This window comes from Mercenaria mercenaria, chromosome 4, assembly GCF_021730395.1.
Source record: "Mercenaria mercenaria strain notata chromosome 4, MADL_Memer_1, whole genome shotgun sequence".
Classification (NCBI taxonomy): domain Eukaryota; kingdom Metazoa; phylum Mollusca; class Bivalvia; order Venerida; family Veneridae; genus Mercenaria; species Mercenaria mercenaria.
The window spans coordinates 76,032,444-76,050,457 of record NC_069364.1 but is presented as its reverse complement, the minus strand read 5'-3'; the positions used below and the strand labels follow the sequence as shown (position 1 = coordinate 76,050,457).

Here is an 18,014-nt window from a genome sequence, read left to right as displayed (position 1 = left end):
GTTGACAGAAATTGCTTCGGATGTGTTTTTGTCTGGAAATTTTCTGTTTTTCGGCGAGTTTGTTCTAGAACACGGCATTTTAAGTTACATTTTGCATTTTAGTATAAATAAGTAATTGGAAATGACGAGAACAAACTGTAAGGACCTAACATATTTGGAAAAACCTCTGTACCTGCCTTTCCAGGGCGGGGCTTCATAAATAAACGCAAATTTTACGCTTGAGTTGACATAGTTTCTTAGAAAAAAGGTGTTAAGATCACTGTAAAAGAATAATATAATTTTGTTGCATAGTCAAAAATGGACCACAGAGCGATTGGGTTTGAATTAACAAACGAAGATGCAGGTAATAAAAATATTGCATGTATCAGTAATTGTAAACAAAAATATTGCACAGTGTGAAAAATAGATGTAGCAGCCATCCTGGTTTAGTTATACTGGTGCTGATGATAAACCCGGACAGATGATAAAGTCGACCACCTTGGAAATATTTGATTGCAATCGGTTATTTATAAAATTGAACACACCATCTAATAGTTTCCACTTACAACACCAACTGGTGTAAACAAAAACAAAATTAGTAAATATTCTGTATAAATAAATGACTTACATAAAAATATTTATCCAAAATTACTGGGGAAGAGGGTGTTTTTTTGCGCATGCTCACTGTCGAAACATGTTGGCCTGACATTTGGTAACTTTTCATTACTTGATCAGGAATGACTGGTGCAGCTTTTTGGGGAAAGTTTCAATATAATAATACCAAGAAAATTTTGTAAATGACAAAGTGTTCGAATTTATCATCAGTCAACATTCATACAGTCCCCTTTTTACATACCCCTTTCCGGGCCTCACTTCGTGTGAGTTTGTTTACTAAATATAAATTTGAATTATGTAAAGTTTTCAGCAAAGGTTAAGCTTTATTTTGATACCAACCGTTGATTACAATTTGCAGAAATAAAAAAGGTACGGGTAAAAAAAACCTCATTTTCTGTTCGGGTTTATCATCAGTACCCGTAACAAGGCCAAAATGATGGTTTTCGACTATAAATTTTAATATGTATATGAATGGCAATTGATGTGTGTTTTTAACATAAAGCCTACTGATGTTATTACTGGGTGTTAATTGATGAACTAGATTTTGACATGTACATGTATAATAGCCTTAATGATTCAGTATGGCTAAATTATGTGTTGCAATCCCTCATTTATTTTATATGATTAATAATTAACTCGGGAGATTTTTAGTGTTTGTTAATTTTGTGATTATTATTTCTATTACTGAGTCTATTTCACAAAGTATACTTCTGACAAAGCTTTATTAAACTAAGAAGAAAGATGTTTCACGAAAATTAGGTCCCTTTAAATATTCAGATAAATCACATGAATAGTGTAAAATTAACTGTTAGAATTTTACCACAAGGTCGGTTTTAGGGCAAATTTAAAGATACTCGTATGTAAAACTGATCCAGAATCTATAACAGAGCAAACTTATGAACTGATAGTCTTATTAACCTTTTACAATGCACGTACTCGTATTTCTTAAACGGCTTCACATTTGGCTGCATGGCATCAAATTTTGATATGCCGCTCCAAATCACACAACACGGTTTCAGTATATATTAGATGGTGCCATGCTTTAATGAATCGTTTTATTTTACACTGCACGAACTCATGTTGCGTTAAACGTCTTTACATTTGACTGCATAGCATCAAGTTTTTATACACCGCTCTTAATAAAGTTAATTACACAAAGCGGTTTCAATACGGCATCAAGTTGTAATAAATCATTTCATTTACACTGCACGTACTCATGTTGTGTTAAACGGCTTCACATTGAGCTGCATGGTATCATGTTTTGTTGGATGATTTCATATTACGGTGCATTGCAACAAGTTTTTCAATGCATCGTTCCATGTTTAGATGGATGGAATGAATACAATACGTTGAATGCAAATATATTGGACGGGATGGAGTTTTTAAACTAGATGGCGTTGAAATGCTATGCACTGACTGATTTGTTTGTGAATGGATTGTATATTTACTAATTTTGGCGGTAACCGCGGCCCATATTTAACACTATTTATGCACCATGAGTGGTAATATGTCTGGGGTAATAATTCTCGAGGGCGCAGCCCGAGTGAAATTATTTGTACGACGTATAACCGCCCGAGTATAAATAGTGTTAAAACACTCTTTTGCTATAAATAATTTCGATTCTAATATGCCCTTAATCTAAAGTAGTAGATAAAATATAGTAGCGCTCTTTCTTGGTCGCAAGGAAAACATTGATGTCACGGCACGTTAACGTGACGTCATTCTAGCGTTAGAATGTTTTAACAGAGAAAAGCATATTAGAATAAAAGATAAGTGGGGTCTAGGAGATACAAGCCATAGGTGGACTCATTTCATTGAAGAATTAAGATTAATAAGAATTTATTCAAAGCAAAGACTAATAATTAAAAATGGAATTCTGAGTTTAATTGTCATAGTTCAGGGATTCTTTACTGATTTTAAAAATGATTTTGGGTTTCCAACTCTTTGATTGATATTAAAATTGCATAATTATAAAAGTAGTATTAAATTCTGTGCATCTTATGGATGGTGTATAGGTTTTGGTCTAAAAATGTGAGTTTTTCTTTACTGATGAAGGGACACTTTTTCTTTAAAAAGTATCATTTTTAGCTAGATTCAACATACATTGTAGCCTACATGACAGTTATACATGTTTCAGATCTATAGATATAATGACTTGTTATTATTCTACCTATTGTTTATTAGATATATATTTTTTTAGCAGGAGGAAGACAAAAACATGTTACCCAGATATCTTTCAAACCGCTTAATGAGCGTAAGTTTAATGTTAATAAGCACCCATTCCCTATATTTCTTTTAACACCTTGCTATGGCACCAGTTATATTATTAAATTAATATGGCTATGGGCAATTAAGGTTCATGTAGATTTTTGAAAAAGAAGGTTGATGTAACCTACAAAATAGACTGGAAATTATGTTATGAATTTGTTTTATTCAAAATAATCTCTGTACTTTACTTCTTCTGTAATTGAATTATTCCAGAATCAAAATTTACAATAGCACCTAACATGAACCTTAAGTTATTCTTTAAATAAGAACTTAACATGGCTTGTCATCATTTATTTGCATTGTTACAAAAAATGTGCTTACAATTATATTGGAGTGGTACTTGAGGGAAAAAATGAAATAAGGAAATGGAGGAAGTGTTAATGGGAAGTATGAAAATAGTTTACAAATGACTGAAAAAAAAGTATTATCCCAACTGTCTGTGGGTGTAGAATACTATTTTAGTAAGATTTCTTCTTAACACGTTTTTTTCTAATTCAAACATATTTCTAATTTACACAGATTTCTGTCTAATTTACTTATGAGAAACAACAGTCGTGGCATTAAAGTTTATACATTACAATTTATTATTGTTACAACTAATCCTGTTGCATGAATCAATATTTGTTTTAGGACCGAAAAGACTGTTTTGTTTATACTGTAACAACCAACCACCCTCAAAAGTTCTCACCCAAATAATATTTTCCCATTCTAGCATTTGAAGGGGAAATAAATGCATTTAATACTATTGTAAAAACATAAAAAGCTTGTACTGTTGAAACTCGGTATCTGGTATTGTGTTTGCACTGTCCGTCCATTGCACTTCATTTCCGTTCAATAACTGGAGAACTGTTTGACCTAGAACCTTCAAACTTCATCTTTTGACAGGGCTTATGAAGTAGACGACCACTATAGTTTTTGGGGTTACTACATCATAGGTCAAGGTCACAGGGGCCTGAACATGGTCAATAACTTGAGAACGACTTGACCCAGAATGTTGAAACTTCATAGGATGATTGGACATGTAGAGTAGATGGCCCCTATTGCTTTTGTGGTCACTCTGTTAAAGGACTAGGTCACAGGGGGGCCTGATCATGGAAAAACATTTCTGATCAATAACTTGAGAACCACTTGACCCAGAATATGAAACTTCATAGGATGATTGGACATGCAGAGTAGATGACCCCTATTGATTTTGGGGTCACTCTATTTAAGGTCAAGGCCACAGGAGCCAGAATATGGAAATCCATTTCGGATCTGTAACTTGAGAACCATTTGACCCAGAACCTTCAAACTTCATGGGGTGATAGGACTTACAGAGTAGATGACACCTATTATTGGGGAGTCACTCCATCAAAGGTCAAGGTCATAGGGGCCATCCGTCTTTCACACTTCATTTTCAATCAATAGCTGCACAACCATTTGACCTAGAACCTTCAAACTTCATAGGGTGATAGGGTTACAGAGTAGATGACCCCTATTATTTTTGGGGTTACTAGATCAAAGGTCAAGGTCACAGGGACCTGAACATGGAAAACCGTTTCTGATCAATAACTTCAGAATCACTTGACTCAGAATGTTGAAACTTCATAGGATGATTGGACATGTAGAGTATATAACCCCTATTGATTTTTTGGTCACTTGATAAACGGTCAAGGTCACAGGGACCAGAACTTGGAAAACAGTTTCCGATCAATAACTTGAGAACCATTTGACCCAGAATGTTCAAACTTCATAGGATGATAGGACTTACAGAGTAGATGACCCTTATCAATTTTGGGGTCACTTGAGCAGAGGTCAAGGTCACAGGAGCCTGAACATGGAAAACTCTTTCCCATCAATACCTTGAGAACCACTTGACCCAGAATGGTGAAACTTCATAGGATGATTGGACATGCAGAATAAATGACCTCTATTGATTTTGGGGTCACTTGATCAAAGTCAAGGTCACAGGGGCCAGAACATGGAAAACCGTTTCCAATCCATAAGGCATAACTTGAGAACCACTAGGCCCAGAATGTTGAAACTTGTGGGATGATTGGACATACCGAGTAGGTGATCCCTATTGCAGCCAACCATCAGTGTCTCTTTGACTTTCACTCCTGTCCCCTATTGATTTCTTGCCTATTACTACTACTATACATTGGGGGAGACATGCGCTTTTCTACAAAAGCATCTTCTAGTTGAAATTGGACTTTAAAAGATATTTTGTGCAGGTATTTTTAGGATGAGACTTGAAAAATATCTTCAAGATAACCCATATTTTGAGATAAGTAAGTTTGAAGTATTGAGTTTCAACGGTACATTAATAGGAAATGTCTCTAGCTTATAGAACCAATGGCTGGTATACCCCACTGTTTAAATATCAAATAAGGGGATCAGTAACACTGACTCTGAATAAAAAGTGTTTTCTTTTTGTAGATGTTACCCTTTACTGTAAAACAAAACAGTCTTTTAGGCCAGACATGTTGAAAGGAGCTTAAGCTGTTGTTAGTAAAACTTTACTGGATATAAGTCAAGTTAACCCTTATCATGCTGGGCATGATTGAGTCTGCCTTTGCAACCTGTGCAGATCAAGATCAGCCTGCACATCCATGCAGTCTGATCATGATCTGCACTGTTCTTCATTCAGTCAGTTACTTAATCTTTTTGGTAAGCACTCCTTATAACAGTTAATGGTACTGTCCAAATTGAAAGATGGACAAGTTCATTATAGAAATTTAGTAGGGTAAGGGTTAAGCTTTTGTAAGATGAGCTTTAGCTTTGGCCATTTATAAGCTGAGCAACATGAATAAAGTAACTGTTGTTCTCTTGCATAAGCTGCACCAATGCTTTGTTGATAACTGTATTTTCTTTCAGACGCAAGTCAACATGTAGACAATTAATTTATGGCACACTTAATACAGAAGTAGTTGTAAATTATATATGACTGTCTCAAACTTCAACGAACATTTTGTACATGTATCATATTCACAAGATACATGTCTTTAAGACAGAGATATGGGTAGATAGTTCTGTGGAATTAAAACAATATTTGAGCAGTTGTAGAAAATAAAGTAGGAAAACCGTTTCCACGGTGATAATGAACTGGAATGAACTATTGCTGTTAGTAGAAAATGTGATAGATATTGATAGTGTGAAAAGGTGTTTTCATGTATATGTAATATGTGCTACAATATATACAAGGAAGGATATGTTTATATGTGTTTCTAGAGCAGTAACACTAATCATTGACTCATATCTGTGACATTATGACAGCAGTTAGGTAACATTGTCGTTATCTGAGGGATTTTATTGTGTAGTTTAACATCAAATCATTCTTTATGGCAAATTATGAGATTTGATCAATATTGTTTCACATTTTTGGCTGTCATAAGCGACATATTAATCTCTCTTCAGGATATGTAGACATGCATTTTCATTCAGGTAATATTGTAATTGTTTATGTACAAGGTTTGATTTGTTTATCAAGCATTGTTTATTGTTCTTGTTGATATTACAGTGACCTATTTTTAAAACTGGGTCATGACTTAATTGTTGGTGTTTGTTATATATCTGCACAAGAATTGACACCTTAATTCTAATTACAATGTAATAATTTCAGTCATTGTTTTTAAGTAGATTTAAAGGTCCGTAATGCTTTAAATTTTTATCCTAAAAACAGAGTAAACAGCTTTCCAAATAGATGTTATACGTAATTACATGGTCAGAAAAGCACTACTTTTAATATTGCACATAGAGCCATAAAGGGAGGTAATAAAAAACAATAGAGTCATCAAAACGTTCTAGTATATTCAGCAATATTCAAACTTTCGACAAATGGTATTTAAAAGAAAGCATTTATTGGAAATAGGATTTTTAACAAGAAATTGAATATGAATTTTATGTTCATATTAAACAGAAATTATGGAAGCCACATTTTATACAATTTAAGGCATTATGATCAGCCTTTAAGCTAAGAAAAATCACCTACCATGACTTTGCAGAAATGCTATGAATGATCATGTAAAATGATATCTTTTTATACAGACAATTGAGATGTTGACCAGTCCTGGGCATTCTGTTTGAAATCATTTTTTTCTTTAAGTTGAGAATGTGGAATTTTTGCAATAATTATTGATGTATCAGTTTTTTAAGAAGCATGAGGCATTTTTTTCGAACTGATTTACGGACATGAAAACCCACTCTTACTCTCAACTTAATCCTCCCACACCTCTTGATAAAATTTTGTCAGGTTATCAAGATGGATATCATACTGAATATCCTTATAGTTGGACATGTTAAACAAATTTTTCAAACAACTACCAGTTTGAAAACAGTCATGTTTGCTTATTTCAATGGTGAAGCTTGCCTACACAAGTATGTACAAATATAATTGCTTAAGTATGTCCTTCTGGATATAGTTAGCGGCAGACAAGTTCAAAACTAGCTGTTTTACATGTTGTAGGTGATGATGTATGTTTGTTTGTATTATATGTTATATATACAAGAGATAAGTAAATACAGCCCATCTTTTTGACAGAGTAAAATATTGATATAGCTTTTATTTGATATGATACAGGCCATTTTATTCTTTTTAGAGCATAATAATGTTATAATCAAAATCATATATAAACCTAATGGATATATACTGCATTCTTCATATAAACTCTGTCTCTCACCACCCCTCCACCAAGGTAAAATAAAAAGAGCAAAAAAAAACACAACACACACACACACATTGTACTTTTCCATCTTGAATATAGTTTGAAAGAATGTTGTTGAGTTTCAGCATGATAATTTGGTAAAATTGTTATGGTAATTGTAAATCATTACAAGTTGTGTTAAATGGTTCATTAATTTCTTTAATGAAATTAGGCTCCTAAATAAACTCCTCACCCACTCTCTCTAGGATATAGGGTATAATTGTTACAGTATACATAATAAATACCCTCTATAATAATCTAACCTATTTTTGTGTATACCGGCCATCTTTAAAATATTTTAAAGCTACTCGCCCATAGTTTAGGTGAAATTTTTCAGTATGTTCATTTCCACCAAGTTTGGCATAGAATGCATATACGACACTGAAAACAGATAAAATGGGTGAAAATATTAAAAAAAGTTAGATATTGGTACAAATGCAAGAAGAATGTAAATTTTCTGTACTATTTCAAAAGTGTTGCAAGGGTTTACTACCATCTGCACAATATTTTTGGTTATTTATAAGAGTATCTTGCAAAAATCTTATGTCAGTAATTTGTACCACTAGTCATTTTCAGAGTACCACTTCTCACTTTCTATGGATTTTTGAGAGAAATACTTTCACCTTAAATGTGTGGGTTAGTCCCTTTAAGGCTTCTTCTATCCAAGACTGTGATAAATCAATATTTTTATGTGAGTATTATCAGTATTATGGGGTGTGACAGCAAGATTAGAAGATTAAATGATTCATTGATTGTTATTTTAATACTTAACATTACATAGACAGAAATGTTATTCCGACCAAAAGGATATACTTAGGTGGTACATCTAAAGCACATCAGTGCCTTTCTGTGTATGGATGTACCCTATATAGATGCTAGCTTTTACAAGGATACTAGTATACTAACTTCTTGTAAGGTATTATTATGCTTTATGTAAATTAAGCAAAAAGTCTGTATTATCTAATGGTGATTTTGTTGCTTAATGACATCAGTTATGTCACAATTTTCAGACTTCTTTTTTAACAGGAAAACTAATTAGGTCATGAACATGAATAAAGCTGGCACGAAATACATTAGCTTTACTCAGTGGTTATTGACAACACATTGATCTGGAAACTGAGAGGCAGCTAGCTGGTTATCTGTAAAATACACAACAAAATCAAACAAACTTTCTTTTTCAAATTTTGTTTTATTATGGATTATTGATGCAGGTTTTACCAGTACCGGGTATTTATATTTATACCCCTCCTCCTTTCAAATTTAGTGTAGAAACTAAACAATATCACAAATATTGTATTGTAAAATATAAAGTAACAAGCAAAGTATGATACATTTTTCATAACTCGTAACATGATTAAGAAATCATCATGAGTTTTGCCTCAAGAATTCTCCATGGAAAATCTGCTCCAACATTTCCAGGCTTATCAGGATTAGATCTATATACACTTCCTCATTCTGTGATAGCATAAACTGTTATTCTCTCCTGAGCAATGTTTATTCTGTAACCATAGATATCTGTCAGATCAATCTGACTAAAGTACATCTCCTATTACGCTACGCATAGGATCTGAGAACGACCTATTCATAGCCTCGTTCTGATGACCCTTTCGCTAGCCAGTCAGAGCTTAACTTACAACATTTTGCAAATCTGCCTGTATCCTTGACTTTTGATATTTACAATTCTTAAGTCGGAATGTGTCAGATAGCCGGTTAGGTCAGTCGGTAGGCCACTTGCTTTGTAAGTGAGGGGTACCGTGTTCGAGCCCTGGAATGATTGCACATTTTTCTTACTCTTTGACATTCGAACAAGTCGTCTGATTGGTTAAAATAAAAATAGCAATAATGGAAATCCAAAATGTACAGAAGGTGTATGTGAATGGGTCGTTCTCAGATCTTCGTTTAGAAGATCAAGTACCTAAGTCAGATTGTCTGTCAGATATTTTTGTTGTTAGTGTCTTGGTCTTATGAACTGTAATTATCATCATGATTTGCCAGTACAGGGTGTCCATTTGTCTAAAGTTCAAAGAACACCAGACTTTTAATAAAAGGTGAAGCGTTTGAACCCCAGCTCTGAACTGTTTGCTTTAATAGAAGACAGTATTGCTGAAGTCATTCATCCAGTACCACTTGATGGGTTAGGGAAGGTTGCCACTGAAGGGGACAGCTAGTCAGTACTGGTAGTGCAAAGTCCAAGATAACTTAAAATACAGAAAACTGATGTTGAAACAATGTAATGTTGGCAGGATATGTTTTAAAGTTTCTCATACAGAGATTATGTAAATTTTTCACTTATAAGTTATCCCCATAATACTTTGACTCTTTTAGCTGGTGCTAGGGGTCGTGAGGGGTGTTGCCCCTGTTATTACCTCTCGTGAACAGACTTGGTCTATACTAATTTCACTTGGTTGTCTTTTTTTAAGTGCCATGGAGAACATTCAGTTCTATTATAACAGAATTCCGCTTTACATGCGTGAGGGGTGTTGCATTTCATTGCCTGTCATGATGAGACTCATTCAAACTGTTATTTTGGTACTTGGTTGCTTCCTGTGCTTCCAAAGTATCTTTTCACAGATTTCAATTTTTTACCTAGGGATGTAAAAGGTAAAATAGGGTTATTATAACTAACTTGATCTGGGATGCTGTATTCGGCTCGAGTGGATTTTTGCCAGATTGGATCTCACGAGGCAGACAAGTGCTGGGTGTGATCCGACCTTGCAAAATCCACGAGAGCCGAATACAAAATCCCAGATCTATCTACTGTTATAGCAACCCTTTTATTATATACCTCGAGATCTAACTTCTTGTTTGCTGTTTTGTTATTGAACAAAATCTTCAATGTTTATCGATATTAAAATGGAACTAAGTGATGTTTTTATGTGTGCTATTTATAGAACTGTGTCAGGTCATGCATATTAATGAAAGTAGTCTGGCAGCATACAATACAAAAGGTACAATACAGAATTTTTTTCTGCCTGCTCATATTTAATTGTGAAATAAAAGCCAGTGTTTTTTTAGAATTTATATAAGTATATAATAAAGTGAATTACCGGTATCAGTGTTGTAAAATATTTGTAAAACAGGATGTTGGGATGCTGCTCATACATGATAAAGTTCTCAGAAACTGGTTGCAAGCATGATAATGTTTTAGTAGCATGTTTTAGTAGCATCTTTGGTTCTTCAGTGTCTCAGGTGTATACTCACGGGAACCTTTACCTCCAAAATGGTTATGAATAATGCATAATGAGATGGACCAGTTTAAACCTAGATTTGTGGTTCTAATACTTCTATACCACAAGAGGTTACTCATTGTTATACAAGGATAATTTTTGTTATAACATCAGCATATTATCAAAGCATCGGCATAATTGCAAAAATATACTGATAGATATTACGGACAATTATGTTTCTGTATGATGATATTAATTGTTAGGCTACAGTTTATATGGAGATGTGACATTTAGCTAAGCTGTTGTTGACAATTAGCTAGGGACACATCAATAATTGTCAGTATTCATGAGGGAGATATTAGCATCTGAAAATTAAATACAGGCTTTCTATTTTATTATTGTACTCTGGTCATGCAGTTATCGACTTGTACACTGGCCCAGTATGGTTTGCATTCATGGCCCATTAAAATACTATTAGGCCGTTTTTTAGAATGTATTTTTATCAGTAAATAGCACAGACAGTGTTGCAATCACCATTTTCATTTGAAGAGATTTATTGTTTGCCTTCCCGCTGTAGGTCTATCTAAAAAAAAATGATATGACAAAATATGAATCCTGTGGTAATGATTAAAAGTACATTGTACAAAGAAAGCTATATTGACAATTTGCAGGGCATTTATCTAAAAATTAGGTTGCAAGGCTTATCTATAGCACCTTCCAGTAGGGACATTTTATTGCTTGGTGCAGTAGTCTTGTTTTTAGCATCTTTTTAGGTTGAAATTCAGTGTAGTTAAAGCTAAAACAGAATTTAATTTACAAATTTTGAAAAGTCATAATTAAAGAAAAAATGACGAGATTGATGCCTTATTAGTGACACATACAAAGATAATTTGATGTGTTTAACAATTTTAATCTGACATAAAACAAAGTTCTTTTGCACTTACATGATTATCTCTAATCATTGTTTAATTGGTTTAGTATAATAGCATTGTTTCATGATTGTTCTTTGTTTTTCAGATATCCAGTGCATTAATTCTTTTCTTTGTGTTCTTAAAATCTCTTTATGATTATTTGAACATTTAATGGATATTCAAAGAGTTAATCCCAGTAGGGATGCAAGCAGTTTAAAAATACAGCATTTCATACTAATGTTCATTATATTGATTCATATAGCTCGTCATTGACTGAGATTGGTCATTTCTAGTGCCTTTAAATGTAATATCGCATTATTCAATGTTCTAAGTTTTGAAGATGAGAAAAAATATATGACTATTTCTATATTTCAGCAACGGTAACTCCAGCACCCTACCCGCCCCCGAACCCACCTGGTAATTTGTATCCATCAGTTGGGGAACCAGCACCAGGTCCAGTGAATCCTATAGGATTTGAAGACACTTCTGCACAAGCAAAACCTATAGGCTTTGAGATGCAGAGTAAGGCATTTACTTTAAATTAAATTTTATTGAAGAGTCAGTGACTGAAAAACAGTTATAGCTTATTTAAATTATTAGCTCATCTGATTTTTTGAAAAAAAATGATGAGTTATTGTCATCACTTGAGCGGTTGTCGGCGTCGGCGTCGGCGTTGCCTGGTTAAGTTTTATGTTTAGGTCAGCTTTTCTCCTAAACTATCAAAGCTATTGCTTTGAAACTTAGAATACTTGTTCACCATCATAAGCTGACCCTGTATAGCAAGAAACATAACTCCATCTTGCTTTTTGCAAGATTTATGGCCCCTTTTGTACTTAGAAAATATCAGATTTCTTGGTTAAGTTTTATGTTTAGGTCAACTTTTCTCCTAAACTATCAAAGCTATTGCTTTGAAACTTGGAATACTTGTTCACCATCATAAGCAGACCCTGTACATCAAGAAACATAACTCCATCTTGCTTTTTGCAAGAATTATTGCCCCTTTTGAACTTAGAAAATCAGTTTTCTTGGTTAAGTTTTATGTTTAGGTCAGCTTTTATCCTAAACTATCAAAGCTATTGCTTTAAAACTTGCAACACTTGTTCACCATCATAAGCTGACCCTGTACAGCAAGAAACATAACTCCATCCTGCTTTTTGCAAGATTTATGGCCCCTTTTGGACTTAGAAAATATCAGATTTCTTGGTTAAGTTTTATGTTTAGGTCAACTTTTTCTCTTAAACTATCAAAGCTATTGCTTTGAAACTTGCAACACTTGTTCACCATCATAAGCTGACCCTGTATAGCAAGCAACATAACTCCATCCTGCTTTTTGCAATATTTATTGCCCCTTTTGGACTTAGAAAATCATTTTCTTGGTTGAGTATTATGTTTAAGTTGACTTTTCTCATAAACTATCAAAGCTTTTGCTTTAAAACTTGCAACAGTTTTTCACCATCATAAGTGGACACTGTACATCAAGAAACATAACTCTATCCTGCTTTTTGCAAGAATGATGGCCCATTTTATACTTAGAAAATCGTGGGTAGGACAATATTTCTATTACACAAAAAAAATCAGATGAGCGTCAGCACCCGCAAGGCGGTGCTCTTGTTTTATAATATAGCTTGACTTGGAATTAAATGAAAAGTCAGTACTCTTGGGTCTGCCTCTTGGAAAAACACCTTGACCACAGCAGGTTTTAAACTGGCCACCACCAGGTTGAGTAGGGGCCACATTAAACCACTGCCATTCTTACAATTGTTTTGGATTTGCTCACATCCATCAAACAAGAGGACCATGATGGTCTTGAATCGCTCACCTGTCCCCACATGACCCAGTTTTGAACTGAGTATGACATCGTTTTTTAGCTCACCTGTCACAAAGTGACAAGGTGAGCTTTTGTGATCGCGCGGTGTCCGTCGTCCGTCCGTGCGTCAGTGCGTGCGTGCGTGCGTGCGTAAACTTTTGCTTGTGACCACTCTAGAGGTCACATTTTTCATGGGATCTTTATGAAAGTTGGTCAGAACGTTCATCTTGATGATATCTAGGCCAAGTTCGAAACTGGGTCACATGCCTTCAAAAACTAGGTCAGTAGGTCTAAAAATAGAAAAACCTTGTGACCTCTCTAGAGGCCATATATTTCACAAGATCTTCATGAAAATTGGTCAGAATGTTCACCTTGATGATATCTAGGTCAAGTTCGAAACTGGGTCATGTGCGGTCAAAAACTAGGTCAGTAGGTCTAAAAATAGAAAAACCTTGTGACCTCTCTAGAGGCCATATATTTCACAAGATTTTCCTGAAAATTGGTCAGAACGTTCACCTTGATGATATCTAGGCCAAGTTCGAAACTGGGTCACGTGCCGTCAAAAACTAGGTCAGTAGGTCAAATAATAGGAAAACCTTGTGACCTCTCTAAAGGCCATATTTTTCATGGGATCTGTATGAAAATTAGTCTGAGTGTTCATCTTGATGATATCTAGGTCAAGTTCGAAACTGGGTCACGTGCCATCAAAAACTAGGTCAGCAGGTCATATAATAGAAAAACCTTGTGACCTCTCTAGAGGCCATATTTTTCATGGGATCTGTACGAAAGTTGGTCTGAATGTTCATCTTGATGATATCTAGGTCAAGTTCCAGGGCACTCGTTTGGCTGTTTTTGGAGCCGAATATCAGCCCCATTCCCCTCTCAAAATAATATGTTTTTTTCCCCTTTCTCAGAAAAAAATTCCCCTCGAAAACACCCAAAAAAAATTGAAAGGAAACTCCCGAAAATGTACGTAATTACTCGTTGGCGAACCTTTTTGAGTACGAAACCAATATAAACATTCACGAGTCTTCTCCCCTTAATAGACTGTCCAATGAATTCTCTCGTAACAAAGCGGGTACAGATACATTCGGAATTTTCGGATATCGCCTTTGCCAAATAAAAATGTTGCATCATCAGAAACACTACAGAAGAAAAATCACATCAAAAACCTCAGAAAGTTGTAAGAAAATCGACATTTTATTTAAACAGAAAAGTCTAGAAGCATTAGAAAACCCATCCTATCCTACAACAAGCACTACAACCTCGCAAGATTCTAAAGAATCTACGGAAGTCGTGCCCAGTTCAAGCAGTCATGATAATTTCTGATAAACGCAAAGCTGTGTCATGCGAGCCTGAGTCTTGTTCTACTTCTTATTTCAGGTGTTTATATTCTCATGTTAGACCTTTCAAATTGTTTGTAGTTACTTTAACCTACTGAACTAAATGGTTTGTCTTCAGTTTGGCAAGTTGAAGCTCACAGATCAGTGGTAAAGAGTAATACTTAAGACAGTTTATAAATTATTTAACCATAAATAACTTTATTTTAAATGAAATTTTATTAAGAACTAAAATAAATGATAAATGACACTCAGCTTGAGAAGGCCATTGGCCATTTTACTTCAGAGAGTAGAAAAATTGAAATATAAGGTTGGATGTAACAGTCACCATGGGTTAAACATCATGTCAAAAGTTTTGATAAATGGAAGTTTAAGAAGAAAAAAATATAGAAGAACAATATTTGCATAATTATTTGTTGGTATTTGTCAGAAAATATAGCTAAATGATAGAAAAGAGTGGTATTAATAAGTGTGAAAGTCACAACGTACACATGGCTAAAAATTCCCGTTTTTGTCTTAAAACGACGAAAAATTCCCCTTCATGAGGGTATGGGTACCTGTCCCCAAAAGTTGTCTAGTGCCCTGAGTTCGAAAGTGGGTCACATGCCTTCAAAAACTAGGTCAGTAGGTCAAATAATAGAAAAACCTTGTGACCTCTCTAAAGGCCATATTTTTCACAGGATCTGTATGAAAATTGGTCTGAATGTTCATCTTGATGATATCTAAGTCAAGTTCGAAACTGGGTCAACTGCGGTCAAAAACTAGGTCAGTAGGTCTAAAAATAGAAAAACCTTGTGACCTCTCTAGAGGCCATACTTGTCAATGGATCTTCATGAAAATTGGTCAGAATGTTCACCTTGATGATATCTAGATCAGGTTTGAAACTGGGTCAGGTGCCTTAAAAAACTAGGTCAGTAGGTCAAATAATAAAAAAAACCTTGTGACCTCTCTAGAGGCCATACTTTTCATGGGATCTGTATTGAAGTTGGTCTGAATGTTCATCTTGATGATATTTAGGTCAAGTTTGAAACTGGGTCACATGCGGTAAAAAGCTAGGTCAGTAGGTCTAAAATTATTAAAATCTTTTGACCTCTCTAGAGGCCATATTTTTCAATGGATCTTCATGAAAATTGATCTGAATGTTCACCTTGATGATATCTAGGTCAGTTTCGAAACCAGGTCACGTGCGGTCAAAAACTAGGTCAGTAGGTATAAAAATAGAAAAACCTTGTGACCGCTCTAGAGGCCATATTTTTCATGAGATCTTCATGAAAATTAGTGAGAATGTTCACCTTGATGATATCTAGGTAAAGTTCAAAACAGGGTCACGTACCTTCGAAAACTAGGTCAGTAGGTCAAATAATAGAAAAACCTTGTGACCTCTCTAGAGACCATATTTTTCAATGGATCTTCATGAAAATTGGTCAGAATTTTTATCTTGATAATACCTAGGTCAAGTTTGAAACTGGGTCACGTGCCTTAAAGAACTAGGTCAGTAGGTCAAATAAAAAAAAACTTGTGACCTCTCTAGAGGCCATACTTTTCATGAGATCTGTATGAAAGTTGGTCTGAAGGCCATACCCTTGAATGGATCTTCATAAAAATTGGTCAGAATGTTCACCTTGATGATATCTAGGTCAAGTTTGAAACTTGGTCACGTGCCTTAAAGAACTAGGTCAGTAGGTCAAATAAAAAAAAAACTTGTGACCTCTCTAGAGGCCATTCTTTTCATGAGATCTGTATGAAAGTTGGTCTGAATGTTCATCTTGATGATATCTAGGTCAAGTTTGAAACTGGGTCAACTGCGGTCAAAAACTAGGTCAGTAGGTCTAAAATTAGAAAAATATTTTGACCTCTCTAGAGGCCATATTTTTCAATGGATCTTCATGAAAATTGATCTGAATGTTCACCTTGATGATATCTAAGTCAGTTTCGAAACTGGGTCACGTGCGGTCAAAAACTAGGCCAGTAGGTATAAAAATAGAAAAACCTTGTGACCTCTCTAGAGGCCATATTTTTCATGAGATCTTCATGAAAATTAGTGAGAATGTTCACCTTGATGATATCTAGGTAAAGGTCAAAACAGGGTCACGTACCTTCGAAAACTAGGTCAATAGGTCAAATAATAGAAAAACCTTGTGACCTCTCTAGAGACCATATTTTTCAATGGATCTTCATGAAAATTGGTCAGAATATTTATCTTGATAATATCTAGGTCAAGTTCAAAACTGGGTCACATGAACTCAAAAACTAGGTCACTATGTCAAATAATAGAAAAAACGACATCATACTCTAAACTGGGTCATGTGGGAAGAGGTGAGGGATTCAGGACCATCATGGTCCTCTTGTTGTATAATCTAAAGATGTAACACAATCAGTACCCAAATGTAATACAATATACTGTAAAATCATTTAATTTCGTGGGCATGAAATTTCATGGTTTTGGTCAATTTAGACAAAGCAGCTATTTCATGGGGATATGAATGGATTTCAACTTCTGAACATAAGATGAATGGGAATTTTACTCAACAACAAAATCCACGAAAATTAGTCCCCCACGAATATTTATGATTTCACAGTACCTTATATGTAAGTTTGGCATTGGTGTATTTTCATGTTTGTTTATTCATTAACACAAACCACTGTGTAATGAATTCCATTTATGGTCATTACAGTTGTAAACTACAATCATTGAGCCTTTTCAAAGATGGGTTAAAAACTTAAATTATGTTTGTATAATTTTAAGAAATCAAAATGCTTTAATAACAAACTTGTATCAGCACAAATAATTTCATGTAGACAAGTCCTACAGAATCAACACATGCCATAACAAGATTTACAGAATAGACACTACACCATAACAAGCTTTACAGAATCATCACAACACCATAACAAACTTTACAGAATCAACACATGCCATAACAAGCTTTACAAAATTGACACTACACTATAACAAGCCTTACAGAATCAACACATGCCATAACAAACTTTATAGAATCAACACATGCCATAACAAGCTTCACAGAATCAACACATGCCATAACAATCTTTACAGAATCAACACATGCCATAACAAACTTTACAGAATAAACACATGCCATAACAAGCCTTACAGAATCAACACATGCCATAACAAATTTTACAGAATCAACACATGTCATAACAAGCTTAACAGAATCGACACTACACCATAACAAGCTTTATAGAATCAACACATGCCATAACAAGCTTTAGCTTAACAAAAT

General features: G+C 34.5%; 1 protein-coding gene across 6 annotated transcripts in view; it reads left to right on the top strand.

Moving 5' to 3' along the window:
• Positions 1-2: 2 nt before the first annotated feature.
• Positions 3-18,014, top strand: part of LOC123552175 (anoctamin-4-like) — a 127,802-nt gene continuing 109,790 nt past the window's right edge. For 2 of the 6 annotated variants that reach the window (XM_053541708.1, XM_053541709.1), the window contains exons 1-3: positions 3-343; positions 2,795-2,848; positions 11,998-12,144. In XM_053541708.1, the coding sequence (XP_053397683.1) occupies positions 298-343; positions 2,795-2,848; positions 11,998-12,144 (247 nt within the window). In that variant the 5' untranslated portion in view covers positions 3-297. Of the gene's footprint in view, positions 344-2,794; positions 2,849-6,258; positions 6,286-11,997; positions 12,145-18,014 lie in introns of all 6 variants that reach the window. The other 4 variants (XM_053541712.1, XM_053541711.1, XM_053541710.1 and 1 more) reach the window with 3 other exon arrangements.